The 20,623-nt window shown below is 39.5% G+C and overlaps 1 protein-coding gene across 24 annotated transcripts in view; it reads left to right on the top strand.

Annotated features, from left to right (window-relative positions):
* The window catches only part of LOC126266876 (protein lap4), a 528,757-nt gene that overhangs the window by 485,384 nt on the left and 22,750 nt on the right, over positions 1-20,623 (top strand). For 14 of the 24 annotated variants that reach the window (XM_049971569.1, XM_049971528.1, XM_049971538.1 and 11 more), the window contains 3 exons: positions 1,900-2,010; positions 2,583-2,708; positions 13,527-13,727. In XM_049971569.1, the coding sequence (XP_049827526.1) occupies positions 1,900-2,010; positions 2,583-2,708; positions 13,527-13,727 (438 nt within the window). Of the gene's footprint in view, positions 1-1,899; positions 2,011-2,582; positions 2,709-12,860; positions 12,887-13,526; positions 13,728-20,623 lie in introns of all 24 variants that reach the window. The other 10 variants (XM_049971620.1, XM_049971578.1, XM_049971721.1 and 7 more) reach the window with 2 other exon arrangements.

Genomic DNA, 20,623 nt, shown 5'->3' with positions numbered 1-20,623 from the left:
GGCACCACTAAGGTGGATTTCACATTAAAAACACACACACACACACACACACACACCCCTTTTTTAAAAACAGCATATTGTCCAGCCAATTGAATCACCTATTCCAAACATATTTGTCCCACTTCGAGAGCTGCCACCTATTCCGTATGAAGAAGCCTCTTCCATGCAGCTGTAGCTGTCACATCTGTAGCGATGAGCAGTCCCTCGCACAATATACCAAGGATCTCACTGAGGCCTTCACTGACCATAATTACTCTCCCAACTTTTTACAGATACAGATCTCCCATGTTTTATTTATCCAGTCACCTCCCAACTCCCAAAGTCTCACCAGCTCACCTCAGAGGAGCATTCTCTTCATGACTCGGTACTATCCAGGACTGGAACAACAAAATCACATTCTCTGCCAAGGTTTCGACTATCTCTAACCATGCCCTCAAATGAAGAATCTTCTACCGACTATCCTTTCCACCTGTTCCCACAGAGGTATTCCATCGCCCACCGAACCTATACAGTATCCTTGTTCATTCCTATACAACTCACGCTCCCATCCCTTGCCTTGTGGCTCATAACCGATCCCGTACCCCCTCCCACCACCACCACCAACTACAGTCTGGTCACGAGGATCACCTATCCAATGAGAGGTGGGACTACCTCTGAAACCAGTCATGTGATCTACAAGCTAAGCTGCAACCACTGTGTTGCATTCTAATGTGCGCATGACAACCAACAAGCTGTCTGTCCACATGAATGGCCAGCAACAACATTTGTTAATCATTGTCCTAACCCACCTATCTTCTTCCCACTCCAGCTCTACACAGCCCTCTATTCCACCAATGCACCCAAATTCTTATTACTTCTCTCTTTTCCACTGCTCCCCCTCTCCCTCCCTTCTCCGCCTATCGTCCTGATTGCACCTAGCTGCTGTACCATCTCACCACCTTGTCCCTGTATGCTCCCACAAGCAGCACTTCACCATCCCCCAGCCATATCCTGTTATCCCACCCCACTCCAGCCTCCTCCGTAACCCCCCCCCCCCTCCCCGTCCAGATTCCTTTTCCCATTGTGCACTGCTGTTCACAGTCTGGCCTCAGCACCAATAGACTGTGATCATGTGCATGAAAGTTGCATTTGCCCACATGCACATATGTTGTATAGTTCCGGCGAAGGCTATTTTGGCCGAAAACTTATTTGTTTGACAGTGTCTTGTTGTGCCTGTCTTTGGTTCAACAGCTTTGCTATATGGCGAGTAGCAATCTATCCTTTTCATAATATTGTCATTATTCCATATTTTGGTTTTACCAGATTTTACACTGCTACCAGTAGCACATGCAACTAGACATATGATTAACCTTAAATGTGACACCTAAAACGAATTTCAGTTGTTGTTGTTTTGAAATAAATAAATATTTTTATCAGTTGCTGAAATATTGGATTTATAGAACCATCTGCTCTTCCATCAGACTTTTTTTGGAGGGGGGGGGGGGGAGGGAGAAATTAACACTTAAATAAATCTTTCCTTTTCTGCAGACATCACACATAGGGAAAAGCCAGCCAGATCTCTCTCTCTCTCTCTCTCTCTCTCTCTCTCTCTCTCTCTGCCCCCTGCCTGCCCACCCCTCTCCTCCTTTCTTTCTAGGTAAACCATTTCACTTCTCTCTCAATTTAGTTGCTGCAGTTGACTGAGTAGTTCTAATTTGTTACATTTTTGTGTTTTTGTTTCCCAAATTGTTCCAGCTTTGTCTATTGGTAGAGGTGTGTCTTTTCTTTTATCTGTTGTACTGAAGAAGTAACAATTGCTGTTGTGTATTGTTAAGTCATGAAGTCTCCCCACAGTTAACATACTTTCTGTGTAGAGTAACTGAAGGAACATAGTGTCTTTTATAGTATTCTATATCTAAGGGCCTTCTGACTTCGGAAGATGAGAAGGATCTTTCACCAGCTGAACAGAGGGCATTAAGAGCGGAGAAAAGAGCTGCATGGAGGCAGGCACGGCTAAAATCCCTTGAACAGGTTAGTCTATGAAAGAGTATATTCCTTTCGTAAAAAAACATTTTAAGGAAGCTACAAATTCCATTATTTTCAATCTGAAAATGTTCAAACCAATGTGACAGATGTTCATTACTGACATTAGTTGAGAGTTCACCAGACATTTCCTGCTACCAGACTTGTTATTAGGTGCAGTTACACATTGACATTATTTCAGAACACTAGTCGATAACTTACAGAAATCAAAATTTTAGGTAATTTGCTGTTTTTGTTAATCAGTGTGGTTTGTAATGATGTTAAAGTGTTGCACTTCCATATCCAGCTGTATTTTGCCAACTTCTGGCTCCACACTGCTTCATGGTTGCATAACATGATAATAGTATTGCAGCTTTGATAGCAGATAACTTATAATATTTGAATACAATTATGAATAAATTTACAGCAGTGTAAATGGTAGTAAATTCATTGCTGATTTTGTTCTACAAGTTACCGACCACTGCATCAGGGTGAAGTAAAAGAGTAAAACCATAAGATTCATTGCTTAATATAATTATGTGTACTGTTTTATCTTGTATATCTCTCTTGTACTGTTGTAGGACGCATTACAGGCTCAAATGGTCATTAAGAAAATGAGTGAAATGATTGATGCCAAACCTCAGATTTCTGATACCATTCCAAGAGGGAGTAATGGCACTGATCAAGATAATGAGAACAATACAGAGGTATGTGAAGTTTTGATTTTTGGGACTGTCTTGTTTTTTTTTTATTTATTTATTGGGGTGAAGTGGTCTAAAGCACACATTATAAAACAAACAAATGAAACAGTCTTAAATAAATGAAGACAAACAAAATACGTATTCTGTAAGTTGTCATTGTTTTAGCATAACCATTGTTTTACCATAACCATTATTTTAATGTTCCAATTGACTCTATAATGCTGTGTGTCAACAAACTCTTTAATGTAAAATAAAGGTCAAATTGTGTTGCTAAATTTCACATATTGCTATTAGCTTTTGAACACATCCACCAGTGTCTTTTTTGCTTTTTTGAAAGAGGCTCTCTGTACCATCTGCATTGTGATTCTGCTCTGAAACCTTATTGGGCTCGAATCATGTGCTTCTCTAATTCGCTGTTACGTGAGCATTTTTTCTGGTAACTCATTTTGGTGTATACCTTTTTGACTTTCACAGAACTATCTAGGTTTTTTATTACAAATTTGTGGGTAATATTTGCCATTCATTTGGAATATGTGATAGGAGAACAGCAGCTTTTTTGTTTTTGATGATATTATGGGATCGTTCTCTTTGTATAGGTTCTCATTAGGTTGTCGGACACGCTAAATTTTGAGAGATCTTCTATTCAGCACTTCCTGTTGTAGGTCATTTTGCTGGTTCATGCCACTTACATATTTATACGTATTGACTTAAGTGATCATCCCATAATCCATACTAATACATCATTCGAACAACGCAAAGCAATTGAAATTGAATGAGCAAGTGAGGATTGTGCTAGGGAAGGCAAATGGTTTACTTTTGTTTATTGGGAGAATTTTGGGACAGGAGACCACATACGGGACACCAGCGTGACCTCCTATTGAGTACTGCTAGTGTGTTTGGGATCAACACCTGTCTGGATGAAAGGAAGACATCGAGGCAATTCAGAGGTGGGTTGTTAGATTAGTTACAACATGCAAGTATTATGGAAATGCTTTAGGAACTGTAATGGGGTGTCCCCCTCAGGGAAGGTAAATTTCTTGTCGAGGAACACTACTGAGAAAATCTAGAGACCTGACAGTTGGAGCTAACTGCAGAACGATTCTACTGCCATCAGTATACATTTCTCGTGAGGAACATGAAAGTAAAATATGAGAAAATATGATGGATGTGGAGGGATATAGACTATAGATGGTCATTTTTTCCTCTCTCTTTTGTGAGGGGAGCAGGAAAGGAAATGATCAGAAGTGGTACTGGTACAGGGTACCCTCTGCCATGCAGCTACAGTGGCTTGCGGAGTATGTGTGTCGATGTAGATGTAGGTGTATCCTCGAAACAAATAATATCACCTTTTCAGCATCTTCCCGAATCTGTACCCGAAGGGCACCAATCTTGTAACCACTAAGATGGGTGTGAAGTTCTGTCTCAGCATTCTCATCATATAATGCTAGGACTGAAGAAGGTGTTAGCACATCTTTAAGGACAAGTACAGATGTTTCTCGCACCTCTTTCCAGGAAAATTTCTTGTCTCCATGCAGTAGTTCTGCCAACGGATGTGCCTTGGTACGTAAGTCCCTTATGAATCACCAGTAGTATGAACATACTCCAAGAAAGCTTTTCGCAATTTAAATTTGCTGAGGACTTGGAAAGTCAGTGTCTGTTATTATTTTCTCTGGATCAGGTTATATTTCTTTGTCATTCACTAGATGTCGCAAGATTTTTATTTGTTGGACGGCAGAGAGTCATTTTTACAGATTCAGATGGAAGAATGCAGTCCAAACACAGTTCAATATGGTTGTAGCAGTGTAGATGTTCTTCAAATGTCATTTGAAAAAATTACAGTGTCGTTCACATAGCAAAGATGTATTGCCAATTATAAACACTTAAGTGGCTGGAATGTTATATAATCTGCACAGCATAACTTTGAACTCGCAGAGCCTGTTAGAAGTCATGAAGGCAATGGTTTCCTGGCCAGTCGCATCAGCCTTGATTTGCCAGTAGCCTGACTGCATGGCAGTTGTTGAAAATTACTTTGCTTCTCCTAGAGTTTAATCATTCCATGGCAGTGGGTAGATATCTTTCTACACAATTTTGTTCAGTTATTGGTAGTTGACTCAGAAATACCGTGTGGCATCATCCTTCTTCACAAGGACCAAGGACACTTTGAAAGTTGTTATGAAGATGATATCTGTTCTTTCGGATATGTCTGAAAGAACCGATACCATCTTCATATAGTTAAGGCTAATCAACCATTGACCTCCTCCTTCAGTGCTGGATGCACATGCATTGCCCTAACTCTTACGGGACTCAGTTAGATTGTCTGCTGTGAGTAATGAGTGTAATGGGCAGGGGCACTACGAATGTAGTATGTGGACATTAAGTTGGGAATGTGAGTCTCACGGGGAGCTTGCAAGGGATAAATCCCTGCAGTCACACTATCCTCTGTGCCCTTGGTGACTCAGATGGGTAGAACGTCTGCCGTGTATGCTGGAGATCCTGGGTTCGAGTCTCGGTCGGACCACACATTTTCAACTGTCGCCGTTGATGTATATCAATGCCTGTTGACAGCTTAGGGTCTTGATTTAATTATCATTTCATTCTTTGAAAGTTGGGTGTTGTCATCTTGCAGTATCTTCCAGACTGTATTATTCACTCTCCAGCGGAGTGTGCACTGATATGAAACTTTCTGGCAGATTAAATCTGTGTGCTAGACTGAGACTCGAAATTGGAACCTTTGCCTTTTGTGGGCAAATGCTCTGCCTACTGAGCTACTCGAGCATGACATCTCACCTGTCCTCAGATTTACTTTCATCAGTGCCTCATCTCCTACCTCCCAAACATCACCGAAGCTGTCCCGTGAAACTTGAAAGACCAGTGCTCCTGGAAGAAAGGGTGATGGAGAGACATGGCTAAGCCACAGCCTGAAGAATGTTTCCAAAATGAAATTTTCACCTGTAGCAGGATGTGCACTGACATGAAACTTCCTGGTAGATTAATACTGTGTGCCCGCCCGACACTCAAACTTGGACCTTCACCTTTCATATGCAAGTGCTCTACTAACTTGCAGTATCTTCTTTACTTCCTCTGAAATTATCTTTCATTTAGCTGGCAACACACGGTACGAACACTGGCTATTTTGTGTATGATGTGCAGTGTTGATAAGGTGTTTTACCATGGGACTGTCTTTTCTCTACTCAGGATTTGAAAGTATCTGATAATTGGCATAGAATGTGTAATACTTTCAAACATTGTTCCTTGTCAGACCAGATTCTATTGGTAATTTGATAGTAACTTCCTCCACTGTGTTGTCTGTAGTGATGGCAGTGCATTAGTGGCTTTAAGCTGCCCTTCCTGGACTGTTTCGATTATCTCTATGCACATATTTGTAGGGATGAGTCATACTTGCTTGTGACAGTTAGTGATCCAAAGTTCTGCTTGACTACCTACAATGATATGTACCCTGCTGACACACAGGTTGTTTTTTGGAGAGAGTGGGTAGCTTTTAGCTTTCAATAAAAACTTCACAGTTTAACTGAGCATCTAGATTGACAACTGGAACTTACTTAGAAAATGGCAGCATAAGGTTGTCTTCAATGGCTGGGGTTGTCATTTGATTACTGTGGGACAAGTCTGGGTTGGTATTGTTCATTGTCCCTGTTGTGTGTCACTTGGTGGCAAGAATTGGTGCTACAGATCATTAGACCTTGTCTTCAGCGTCTTCTGTTATCCCCTGACGTTTGGGATTAAATTCGTGCTACTATTTCTTGTGTTCTCCATCTACAAGTTCTGGCTGTTATTAACTGCTGTATCTCTTGTTTAACTGCCTGGCATATGTGAAAGGCGAGGTCATGGCGATCTTCCACAACTGCCATAGTGGTCACATTTGGGAGTTGGTCATTCATCTTTCGTCTGAAACACTTCTGTTGCATATCCTGGATGCACTGGCTCCACTAGATGAATTTCTCTGTTTTTGCGACATGTTTTACCAGAAAAGCTGGTAGAGATCCTTCGTAACTCATTTCATCAAAGTTGAGACTTTGACAGCTTCTGTCAAATTCAGATTCGCATTGTGGCATAGGGCAAAAACATTCTGTAACCCTTTTCTTCAGATGATGTTCTGCTACTTGCAGAGTTGCTGTGATTGTCACCTCACCAAATGTTTTCTTCAGTTAGTCTGAAATTTATCCCAGATGTTGAGCTTATCTTCGTCATTATTGAACCAGTGCTTGACTGTTCCATGTGAAGTAAAAGTTCAAGTTTGCCAAATGCATCATGTCATGCCACCTGTTGTACTTGTCAACTCTGACACGTCCTTTCAACTGTTTCAACATGTCCTGAGCAGCGTCTTTGGATAACGCCAGTAGTTGTGTGACATGCAGCTGACATGCAGTTGATGTGCCGTTTTGGAATGCTTTGGTCTTCTGAATGTACGAGGGGCGTTTGAAAAGTCCGTGCAAAAATAAAAACTACTCATGTGTTTGGGGTACACCTTTTTTATTTTCCAACATAGTCCCTTTTCTCCCCCATGAACCATGCACCATGCCATTGGTGGGGAGGCTTGCGTGTCTCAGCGATACAGATAGCTGTACCGTAAGTGCAACCACAACGGAGGGGTATATGTTGAGAGGCCAGACAAACGTGTGGTTCCTGAAGAGGGGCAGCACCCCTTTCAGTAGTTGCAGGGGCAACAGTCTGGATGATTGACTGATCTCGCCCTGTAACAATAACCAAAATGGCCTTGCTGTTGTGGTACTGCGAACAGCTAAAAGCAGGGGGAAACTACAGCCATAATTTTTCCCATGGGCATGCAGCTTTACAGTATGGCTAATTGCTGATGACATCCTCTTGGGTACTGTTATCAGGAGAAAGAAAACTGGCATTCTACGGATTGGAGCGTAGAATGTCAGGTCCCTTAATCGGGTAGGTAGGTTAGAAAATTCAAAAAGGGAAATGGATAGGTTAAATTTAGATATAGTGGGAATTAGTGAAGTTCGGTGGCAGGAGGAACAAGACTTTTGGTCAGGTGAATACAAGGTTATAAATACAAAATTAAATAGGGGTAATGCAGGAGTAGGTTTAATAATGAATAAAAAAAAATAGGAGTGCGGTTAAGCTACTACGAACAGCATAGTGAACGCATTGTTCTGGCCAAGATAGACACGAAAGGCACACCTATTACAGTAGTAAAGGTTTATATGCCAATTTGCTGTGCAGATGACAAAGAAATTGATGAAGTGTATGATAAGATAAAAGAAATTATTCGGATAGTGAAAGGAGACATAAATTTAATAGTCATGGGTGACTGGAGTTCAATAGTAGGAAAAGGAAGAAAAGGGAATGTAGTAGGTGAATATGGATTAGGGGTAAGAAATGAAAGAGGAAGCTGCTTGGTAGAATTTTCCACAGAGCATAACTTAGTCATAGCTAACACTTGGTTCAAGAGTCATGAAAGAAGGGAGAACATTAGGGAATGATTGACAGGAATGGGGGGAAAGAAATACAGTAGAAGAAGAATGGGAAGCTTTGAGGGATGAAGTAGTGAAGGCAGCAGAGGATCAAGTTGGTAAAAAGATGAGGGCTAGTAGAAACCCTTAGGTAACAGAAGAAATATTGAATTTAATTGATGAAAGGAGAAAATATAAAAATGCAGTAAATGAAGCAGGCAAAAAGGAATACAAACGTTTCAAAAATGAGATCGACAGGAAGTGCAAAATGCCTAAGCAGTGATGGGTAGAGGACAAATCTAAGGATATAGAGGCTTATCTCACTATGGGTAAGATGGATACTGCCTACAGGAAAATTAGAGGAGGAAAGAAAGCCACTTGTATGAATATCAAGAGCTCAGATGGGATGGAAACCCAGTTCTAAGCAAAGAGGGGAAATCAGAAAGGTGGAAGGAGTATATAGAGGGTCTATACAAGGGCGATGTACTTGAGGACAATATTATGGAAATGGAAGAGGATGTAGATGAAGCTGAAATGGGAGATATGATACTGTGTGAAGTGTTTGACACAGCACTGAAAGACCTAAGTCGAAACAAGGCTCTGGGAGTAGACAACATTCCATTAGAACTACTGACAGCCTTGGGAGAGCCAGTTCTGACAAAACATCTTCCATGTTGTAAGCAAGATGTATGAGACAGGTAAAATACCCTCAGACTTCAAGAAGAATATAATAATTCCAATTCCAAAGACAGCAGGTGTTTACAGATGTAAAAATTACTGAAGTGTCAGTTTAATAAGTCACAGCTGCAAAATACTAATGCGAATTCTTTACAGACGAATGGAAAAACTGGTAGAAGCCGACCTCGGGGAAGATCAATTTGGATTCCGTAGAAATGTTGGAACACGTGAGGTAATACTGAACCTACGACTTATCTTAGAAAATAGATTAAGGAAAAACAAACCTACGTTTCTAGCATTTGTAGACTTAGAGAAAGCTTTTGACAATGTTGACTAGAATACTCTCTTTCAGATTCTTAAGGTGGTAGGGGTAAAATACAGGGGCGAAAGGCTATTTACAATTTGTACAGAAACCAGGTGGCAGTAATGAGAGTCGAGGGACATGAAAGGGAAGCAGTGGTTGGGATGTTATTCAATCTGTATATTGAACAAGTAGTAAAGGAAACAAAAGAAAAAATCGGAGTAGGTATTAAAATCCATGGAGAAGAAATAAAAACTTTGAGGTTCGCTGATGACATTGTAATTATGTCAAAGACAGCAAAGGACCTGGAAAAGCAGTTGAACAGAATGGAAAGTGTCTTGAAAGGAGGATATAAGACAAACATCAACAAAAGCAAAATAAGGATAATGAAATGTTGCCGAATTAAGTTGGGTGCTGCTGAGGGAATTAGATTAGGAAATGATACACTTAAGGGAGTTTTGCTATTTGGGGAGCAAAATAACTGATGATGGTCGAAGTAGAGAGGATATAAAATGTAGACTGGCAATGGCAAGGAAAGCGTTTCTTAAGATGAGAAATTTGTTAACATCGAGTATAGATTTAAGTGTCAAGAAGTCGTTTCTGAAAGTATTTGTATGGAGTGTAGCCATGTAGGGAAGTGAAACATGGACGTTAAATAGGTTAGACAAGAAGAGAATAGAAGCTTTCGAAATGTGGTGGTATAGAAGAATGCTGAACATTAGATAGGTATATCACATAACTAATGGGGAGGTATTGAATAGAATTGGGGAGAAGAGTAGTTTGTGGCACAACTGGACCAGAAGAAGGTATTGGTTGGTAGGACACGTTCTGTGGCATCGAAGGATCACCAATTTAGTATTGGAGGGCAGTGTGGAGGGTAAAAATCATAGAGGGAGACCAAGAGATGAATACACTAAGCAGATTCAGAAGGATGTAGGTTGCAGTAGGTACTGGGAGATGAAGGAGCTTTCACAGGATAGAATAGCATGAAGAGCTGCATCAAATCAGTCTCAGGACTGAAGACAACAACAACAACAACAACAACAACAACAACAACAACAGTCTCCTTTTAGACTTATACGCTTCGTTCAATGCTGTTCTAATTTGTTGATCTCTCCCGAATAATAGGAATTGTCCAAGTCCGCAAAATAGCTATTAGTTGCTGCAATAACCTCCTCGTTTGAATAAAATCTCTGTCCCACCAGCCTTTTCTTCAAATTGGTGAACAAATAGTAATCCGAGGGAGCCAAGTCTGGAGAATAGGTGGGATGTGAAATGAGTTGGAATACTATTTCCATTAATTTTGCGAGCACAACTGCAATCTTGTGATGGAAAAGGACTTTTTTGCAGTCCAATCGCCAGCATTTTTCTTGCAACTTGGTTTTCAAACGGTCCAATAACGATAAATAATATGCATCTATAATAGTTTTTCCCTTTTCCAGTTAGTCGATGAGGATTATCCCTTGCGAATCCCAAAGGACAGTCGCCATAATCTTTCCGGCTGAGGGAATGGTTTTCGCCTTTTTTTTGTGCAGATTCTCCCTTGGTAACCCATTGTTTAGATTGTTCTTTGGTCCCAGGAGTATAGTAGTGTATCCATGTTTCATCCACAGTGATGAAACGATGCTTAAAGACGTGCGGATTCTTCCTGAATAGCTGCGAACCATCCCTGCAACACTTCACACGATTCCGGTTCTGGTCAAGCGTGAGTATCATGGAACCCATTTTATGGATAGCTATCTCATGTCCAAATGTTTCTGGAAATTATTATGTACCCATTCATTAGAGATGCCCGCAGCACTAGCAATCTCACGCACCTTTACTCTTCTGTCATCCGTCACCATATCGTGGATTTTATCAATGATTTCTGGAATCGTAACCTCCACAGGGCGTCCAGAACGTTTGGCACCTCTTGTGCCCATATGGCCACTCCAAAAAAATTTGAAACCACATATAAACTGTTCTAATCGAAGGTGCAGAATCACCATAATGTTTATCAAGCTTCTCTTTAATTTCCTGAGGCATTTTGCCTTTCATGAAGTAATGGTTAATTGCCTCACGAAATTCTTTTTGGCCATTTCATCGACTTTCTTGATTCACATGAATTCCAAAGACAAAGAAATAGACCAATATGGCTGAAACTTGGTGTATGTTCTTTCCTAACATGCTACTAACTAAACTAGACCTCGATACGTGCTAGTAGTGCCATCTCTGGGACTTTGCACGGCCTTCTCAAATGCCCATCGAAAGACAATGCGAATGATGTACTACTTGTATTCCAGTTCCTAGCCATGTAGGTGACAGCTTTTCCATTTACTGATTGGATACAGGATTATACAGAGGTTTTGAAGTATTTCCTGCCTACACCAAACAGTGACACATCTTAACCACACTAGAGTCCAAATTCCAAAGCATAGTAGTCAGTGAAGTACCAAAATTATCATCGAAAGCATTTTTAGCATGAACACCAACGATCAGTGATAACAGAATGGAACTGATTCCTGGATGTCAGGTGCTGATATTTGTACCAACATCGAATATTACAGGCTTTACCAACATCACATAGATAAGAAATTTGGAGAAACTTTGAAAAATGGAAATTATTGCTGGTGGTCAGGTTCGAACTGGTAACCCAAAGCACACCAGCTAGTGACTCCAATCCACAGTGTCTGCAGCAGGGAATGCAGCTGTATGCTTGATAGAGAGGTCCCAGTTATTCGTAGTCTGATTCCAAATTTTTGCCTTCTCTCAATATTATTTCAGCTAAGAGTTTGTTATGAAATCTGATACAAACATCGACAAATTGAAGACCTTTCTGTAGTTCACAACATGTAAGAAAGCAATTTGACAAAATCTATTCTACTGATTGTGCATTGCATATTCATGAATATGTAATAAAATGCTTATTGGGTGACATTCTTCATGGAACTCCCAACATACTGCAGAAGAGGGACGATCAAATTTAAACATAGTAAATTTTGCATTGTTCCTGTGCGTATGCTGTAGTGGCTAACTCATAGTGGCTTTCCACATGAAATTTCAAAATGCAGTGTTTGCTGCGTTTCTCTGACTTGCTTATTGTGTATTTTGTGTTCATAATCTAGAACGTGAAGTGGACATTGGTATAATCATACTGTTTTCCTCTCCTTATTTACAAACACACAGTATTGGCTTGTCCTTTATAAATGAAAATACTTTCCATCACCTGAATTTGAATCCAGTAGAAGCGGAGACATTATTTGTTGGAAGCCAGATTTAATAATTTTTGTTATATCCTTGATAAGGATAGAGCATATTAATAGCTGTGTCTTTAATTTTTTATACCCAATCTCCTAAGAGTAATGTAGTTTCTTTGCAACAGAGAACAGAGCATGAAAAAGTATCTAAGTAATATTATCTTATGTAAAACAGCAATTCAAATTTAACACTCTATTTTGTAACATAGATTGTTTTCTTTTGGCATGAAAAACATGAGTTAACAACATATTTATGTTACTGGGGGTGCTTGAGGGTACTGTGTAAGAAAATTCTCTCTCGGGTTTCCTCTTTACTTATTGGGAATGGTGTCAGAATGTAATGTTCTCGATTATTGTATGTGTTAATTGATTAACATTTTACTGTTTTACATGTTTGTGTTTGTATTCACTGCAGTAATGAACATTGACACATTAATAAGAAAAAATTAAGTAATGGAGATGGTAATGCACTGTCAGTTGATGTATCTGTTCTACTTTTCAGGCAGCTAACAGTGTTAATAATAATCTGTGAGTAAGACACTTTTTGTGCTTCCATTCCTACAGTTAAACATATTTATGACTTGCATTGCAGATACTATAGTGTTGCCCACCAATGAACATAACTTCTTAGCAAGGACTACCTGTGCTAGCATCTTTTAGAAATGCCATTTTGGAGCATCATTGTCTTGTTTTTTGTAGACTTATACTGTAGTTTTCCAGTTATAAAGTGACAGATTTTATATTTTTTTCCTTTTTTGTGGAAATATAACTCAAAACACAGTTGCTATTCCATTTTTAATACCCAGAATTTATATTTATTGGACCATGTAAAATTTTATTACAGCATCTGTATAGGCAGTAAAATGATATAACAGAGCTTTGTAGATTATTTTCAAGAGAGATTAGTTTGTGAATCTCATAATAGTTGTTTAAAATTTTCACAACTGCCATTTTTCATTTTGAGTACCATTAGCACAGCACTATTGCATTGAAGTGTAATCAAATTGTGAATGTGCTTTTAATTTTCAAATGTTGTCAAGAGTTGTTATGAAGCAGTTGTGAAAGTTTGTACATTAGCTGCTTGAAAATGGTATGCATTAATGTTGAAACAGTTTAGTTTTAAGGAATAACTTGACTAACCTGCTCGAACCTGTGTCTGCCCTGGTAGTTGCGCACAGCTTTACGGCCCTCTAGTGACGATTTTCCTAAGTTGGCCCTGCGGGCCAGAGAAGGTGCAACAAAGGTGCGTGAATCTGAAAGAGTAGTCGGGGAAAAGGTGACAACACGAACAGAAGAATACATAGATGAGCAAACAGGCGAGGTGAAAGTTCGCACCGTAGAATATGTTGAAAAGCTGATTGAGCGAGAGGTACATGAGAAATCAGACCACTTTGTAGAGCATGGAGCACAGCATTATATTCCTATATTTTCCATTTTCTAACATTGAGTGGGAATGCTAACAAATCTGTCTTTGCTCTAAATGCACATCTTTCTTTTTTTTTATGCAGACGTGCGTATGTAGACATTAGGCACCTTCTTTCTTGCTTATCATTGTGACTTTTTTATTATATTAAAAACAAAGATGGTGTGACTTACCAAACGAGAAAGCCCTGGTGAGAGACACATCAAAAAACACACAAATACAGACACAAATTTCAAGCTTTCGCAACCCAAGGTTGCTTCATCAGTAAAGAGGGAAAGATGAGAGGATGTGGGTTTTAAGGAGAGGGTAAGGAGTCATTCCAATCCCGGGAGATGAAAGACTTACCTTAGGGGGAAAAAGGGACAGGTATACACTTGCACTTACTAATTCGTTGGCGCGCGCATGCCTCCTCCCCCCCCCCCCCCCCCCCCCCCCCCACACACACACACACACAAATATATATATATAGGCAAAGAGTTTGGGCAGAGATGTCAGTTGAGGCAGAAGTACTGAGGCAAAGACGTTTGTTGAGTGACAAGTGGTGTACGAGGGGCGGCAACTTGAAATTAGTGGTTACCCACCAGGCCTCAACCTCCGCTAATTTCAAGTTGCCGCCCCTCGTACATCACCTGTCACTCAACAAACGTCTTTGCCTCAGTACTTCTGCCTCAACCGACATCTCGGCCCAAACTCTTTGCCTCTACATATGTCTGCTTGTGTCCGTATATGTCTGGGTGTGTGTGTGTGTGTGTGTGTGTGTGTGTGTGTGTGTGTGTGTGTCGGGATTGGAATGACTCCTTACCCTCTCCTTAAAACACACATCCTTTCGTCTTTCCCTCTCCTTCCCCCTTTCCTGATGAAGGAACCTTAGGTTGCAAAAGCTTGAAATTTGTGTGTGTGTTTGTGTATTTTTTATTGTGTCTATCTACCAGCGCTTTCTCGTTTGGTAAGTTAGAGCATTTTTGTTTTTTATATATTTTCCCGTGTGGAATGTGACTTTTTTATTACTGTTTTATAACTAGTAGTTTCAAATTGGAGTGAACATTCTTTGAGATTTAAAGTATATTCAACTAATAATTGGATTTTACATCCAGTATTTCATTCAAGCTCATTATTTGGAATTTCTCTAGTTTTCTTGACGAGCACATTCATGTCTTATTACTCTTATTGTAGAATTAATCACACATCACCATAATCAGCAGAAAGCTCAGAATGTTATCTGAAACATTAAACATAGCAGCTTGTTACAGAAAATATAACAAAAAAACACATGGAACATTTTGCCCGTCTGTTCTCAATTTTCATGGTGTAATTTTAAGTTAATAACAAGCATCCAAGGTATAAAAGAGTTTCCTCATGGGCCAAGTTGCATGACTGCTTAAGGCTTACACAGCATAAGCATTTTGTGTGATCTTCACAGCTATTCTTAAGTTAAATTTTCCCTGAGACATTTAAGTCTCTAATTTATCTACGATAACATTGGAAGCTGAAGAAGTGCATTTAAATTTGTGCTGCGGTTTTTGACTTGGGTGATTTGTGCAGCTATGTTGACTATAATTCTGCGGTGGTGTAATGGTCAGCATATCTGCCTAGTAAGCAAGAAGATCCGGGTTTAAGTCCCATCTGCAGCACAAATTTTAATTCAGTTCTTAATTATTGCTCATATATTGGTGAGTGATACTCTGTTGCGTTCATTATCTGGTAGTGCTAATGCATTCACATGGTTATAGTAAAATAGTGACATGTACAGGTATATGATCAGTACCTTGTACACTTAAACTTGCAACCACTTTAAAATTGTATCTACTCCAGTTTTATCAATTTGTCGAAAGCTTCTGAATATTTATGTTACAGAAATGGAATGCTTCACATTTGTCTCTCTCAGAAAAATTGTTATGTACCACCTACATTGTAATAGAACTATAATTTGTAAAGCCCAGTTTTCCTCACTGTTCTTAATGTAGGATACATCCAATAATTAATGAGCAGATATGAAAACAAACAAGTAGAAAATGAAGTTCCTCATAGAGAGCAAACACTTCAAGCCATATCTCCAAATGAGTAGAAGAATCTGGACAGTGGGAGTAAGCTATATAACATCACATGCCCTTAGGAAAAAAGTAAAAGCAGAAGAAATCAGGATAAAATAGCTTTCTGAAAAGGAAATGATTTTTACATCAGGCATACATAGCCAAAAAAACAACTAATAAAGCCCTTTATATGGACGGTAGACATGGACTTTTTTAGTGTATGAAAGGAGGTGGTCGAAAACTTTGAATCTGGTGTTCCATAAGGATGCTCAAAATTGCATGTCACCTAAGATGGCAGATGAAGCAGTCCTTCAACTGATAAAATGCCAGAACTGTGAGAGATGATTAAGATGATAATGAGATACATAAATGGGCACACTCCGATACTTGAAACTCTCTTCCACACTATGTTGGAAGGTGTGCCAGAATATAAAAATGTAAGAGGCAGGCTTAGAGTACCTCCACCGTAATGCTCAATGTCTGTGTTGTTTGTAGAGCTTCTGCAAATCAGTCCTAGGGTTGTGAACTTGGAAGAACAACCCAGTGTGTGATACGAAGTACTATGTTGAATAATTCCTAGAACAGAGGACCTAATAAACATTTTCCATTTGCTGGACAATTTTAAAATATTAATGAAGTAACAGGTGAGTAATTTCTGACATTTGCAAATACCAATAAAACAGTGGCTAAAGTGGAGAACCAAGGAACCTCACCACTTAGTAAAGAAATTTTTCCTGTCACCATTTGGATTTTAACCTCTGTGTAGAAGAAAGAAATACATCGACTTCATGATATGATATCATATGAAATGGAATTTCTGCTCTGTCAAACACCCTATTCAGTTAGTAATTGTACCTATGAGATGTGTGCCTCTAAAGTGCCTGTGAAAGAAAACAAAAAGTAATTAAAGATTCATAAATCAATTTGTTTATGATACCACATTGAAAGCTGTATTCTACAGGAATCAGTGCAACTAGCTTTTTTTTTCTATTGAACAACGTATCAAAATAGAGCAGAATCAAACAAGACATGAAAATGGTCTGAACTTTATTTCCTTCAAAAGATAATAACAGATGATTACTTGATCAATACTAATAAGCAGTCTGAGCATTTGATATCTCATCAACAGTGAGTGGCTTGCACAAAAATGTGAATGGTTATTTCTTGTGCCCTCAGCTTGCACAAAGATGTGACTGGCTATCACTAGTGTCCTTCTTTCAAATGAACCAATGTGGCATTTGTGGGAAGATGGATGGCTGTATATAAGTTGAATCACTGATCTGACAACAAGTGCAGTGCGTTAATCACTATGCCACAATGCTTAGTCTGTTATAAATGAAACAACTGTCTGAAGTTTTATAAATTTATGGATACTGTAAGGAAATGAAAGAGGTGAAATCTTGGTTGGAATCTTGGTTAAAGAGGGGAGGCACTTGAGTGATAGTCCCGATATGTTACTCAGGTTGGTTAAATTTGTAATTTTCAAGATAGTAGACTGTAAGAATGGTATAGTGATACCAAACTGGTCGTGCATACTCTTGTGTGTGCTTTCTATTACAAGCAACTAGAGAGGAAGAGACTGATACACAAAAGCCTGGAAGACCATTGATAAGACTGCTGACATGTGGTCTTCAGTCAGGAGACTGATTTGATGCAGCTCTCCATGCTACTCTATCCTGTGCGAGCCTCTTCATCTCCAAATAACTACTGCAACCTACACCTTTCTGAATCTGCTTAATGTTCTCCTCCCTTGGTCTCCCTCTATGACTTTTACCTCCCACACTAATCTTCAATACTGAACTGGTGATCCCTTGATGTCTCAGAATGTGTTATGTCAACTGATCCTTCTTGTGGTCAAGCTGTGTCACAAATTTGTTGCCTCCCAATTCTATTCAGTATTTCCTCATTAGTTAACGTGATCGACCTATCTGATCTTCCACATTCTTCTGGAACACCACATTTCAAAAGCTTCTCTACTGTTAACTTACGAGAAAGAAAAAAAGACTAATGACTTGAGAGAAATAAACTTGGCATAATGAGGAAGCTACCAGTCAAAAATGAAAGAGCTTCTTAGGAGGAGCAAAGCTGTAAGCCAAGTGAGGTAATGTGTGATACTCTAGTTAATGCAGTCTTAAATCTCATCAAATTTAATATGCTCATTAACAGTTTTGACTACACATATAACTGTGTATTTATGTAATTATTTTATGTGCTTGAAGTCTTTAATTTTTGAAGAGATCTATGCAGAATGTTTGATACCTAACACTAGATATAATTGTGATAGCATTCTTCTCTATTTTAAAAATACCAACCCTGTAAATTAATGTAAATGGACAGATTAAAAAAAATTTACTTGCCAAGTGGTGGCAGGGAACACACACACACACAAACAAGTATTAAACTTTCACACGCTTTCAGAGCCAGTGGCTCCTTCTTCTGGTGGAAGAGTTACACAGGAAGGAAGAGGGGTGAAGGAAAAGGACTGGAGAGGTTTAGGGAAAGGGGTACAGTTTAAAAAAATCACAACCCCTGACCCGGGGTTCTCGCCTACATTTCTAAACTTTACCCCTTTTCCTAAACTTCTCCAGTCCTTTTCCTTCGCCCCTCTTCCTTCCTGTTCAACTCCTATGCCAGAAGAAGGAGCCACTGGCTCCAAAAGCATGTGAAAGTTAAATCATCTTGTGCGTGTGTTCCCTGCTGCCAATTGGTGAGTAGATGTTTTTCTCTCTCCATTTACATTGTTGTTGTTGTGGTCTTCAGTTCTGAGACTGGTTTGATGCAGCTCTCCATGCTAATCTATCCTGTGCAAGCTCCTTCATCTCCCAGTACCTACTGCACCCTACATCCTTCTGAATCTGCTTAGTGTGTTCATCTCTTGGTCTCCCTCTACAATTTTTACCCTCCACGCTGCCCTCGAATGCTAGATTTGTGATCCCTTGATGCCTCAGGACATGTCCTACCAACCGATCTCTTCTTCTAGTCAAGTTGTGCCACAAACTTCTCTTCTCCCCAATCCCATTCAATACCTCCTCATTAGTTACGTGATCTACCCACTTACTCTTCAACATTCTTCTGTAGCACCATATTTCAAAAGCTTGTATTCTTTTCTTGTCCAGACTATTTATTGTCCATGTTTCACTTCCATACATGGCCACACTCCATACAAATACTTTCAGAAACGACTTCCTGACACTTAAATCTATACTCGATGTTAACAAATTTTTCTTCTTCAGAAACGCTTTCCTTGCCATTGCCAGTCTACATTTTTTATCCGCTCTACTTTGACCATCATCAGTTATTTTGCTCCCCAATTAGCAAAACTCCTTTACTACTTTAAGTGTCTCATTTCCTAATGTAATTCCCTCAGTATCACCTGATTGATTAGACTACATTCCAGTATCCTCGTTTTGCTTTTGTTGATGATCATCTTGTAACCTCCTTTCAAGACACTGTCCATTCCATTCAACTGCTCTTCCAAGTCCTTTGCTGTCTCTGACAGAATTACAATGTCATCGGCGAACCTCAAGGTTTTTATTTCTTCTCCATGGATTTTAATACCTACTCCAAATTTTAGTTTTGTTTCCTTTACTGCTTGCCCAATATACAGATTGAATAGCATCGGGGAGAGGCTACAACCCTGTCTCACTCCCTTCCCAACCACTGCATCCCATTCATGTCCCTCGACTCTTGTAACTGCCATCTGGTTTCTGTACAAATTGTAAATAGCCTTTTGCCGCTGTATTTTACAAATAGCCTTTCGCTCCTGTATTTTACCCCTACCACCTTAAGAATCTGAAAGAGAGTATTCCAGTCAACATTGTCAAAAGCTTTCTCCAAGTCTACACATTCTAGAAACGTATGTTTGCCTTTCCTTAATCTTCCTTCTAAGATAAGTTGTAAGGTCAGTATTGCCTCAAGTGTTCAAACATTTCTACGAAATCCAAACTGATCTTCCCCGAGGTCGGCTTCTACTAGTTTTCCCATTCGCCTGTGAAGAATCCGCGTTAGTATTTTGCAGCTGTGACTTATTAAACTGATAGTTCGGTAATTTTCACATCTGTCAACACCTGCTTTCTTTGGGATTGGAAATATTATATTCTTCTTAAAGTCTGAGGGTATTTCACCTGTTTTGTACATCTTGCTCACCAGATTTTAGAGTTTTGTCAGGACTGGCTCTCCCAAGGCCGTCAGTAGTTCTGATGGGATGTTGTCTACTCCTGGGGCCCTGTTTCGACTCAGGTCTTTCAGTGCTCTGTCAAACTCCTCACGCAGTATTGTATCTCCCATTTCATCTTCATCTATATCTTCTTCCATTACCATAATATTGTTCTCAAGTAAATCGCCCTTGTATAAACCTTCTATATACTCCTTCCACCTTTCTGATTTCCCCTCTTTGCTTAGAACTGGATTGCCATCTGAGCTCTTGATATTCATACAAGTGGCTTTCTTTCCTCCAAAGGTCTCTTTAATTTCCCTGTAGGCAGTATCTATCTTACCCCTAGTGAGATAAGCCTCTACATCCTTACATTTGTCCTCTAGCCATGCTTGCTTAGCCATTTTGCACTTCCTGTCAATCTCATTTTTCAGACATTTCTATTCCTTTTTGCCTGCTTCATTTACTGCATTTTTATATTGTCTCCTTTCATCGATTAAATTCAATTTTTCTTCTGTTACTCAAGGATTTCTACTAGCCCTCGTCTTTTTACCTAGTTGATCCTCTGCTGCCTTCACTACTACATCCCTCAGAGCTTCCCATTCGTCTTCTACTGTATTTCTTTCCCCCATTCCTGTCAATTGTTCCCTTATGCTCTC

This window comes from Schistocerca gregaria, chromosome 1 (assembly GCF_023897955.1).
Source record: "Schistocerca gregaria isolate iqSchGreg1 chromosome 1, iqSchGreg1.2, whole genome shotgun sequence".
NCBI classification, from domain to species: Eukaryota; Metazoa; Arthropoda; class Insecta; order Orthoptera; family Acrididae; genus Schistocerca; species Schistocerca gregaria.
This window is presented reverse-complemented; position numbering and strand designations above follow the sequence as displayed.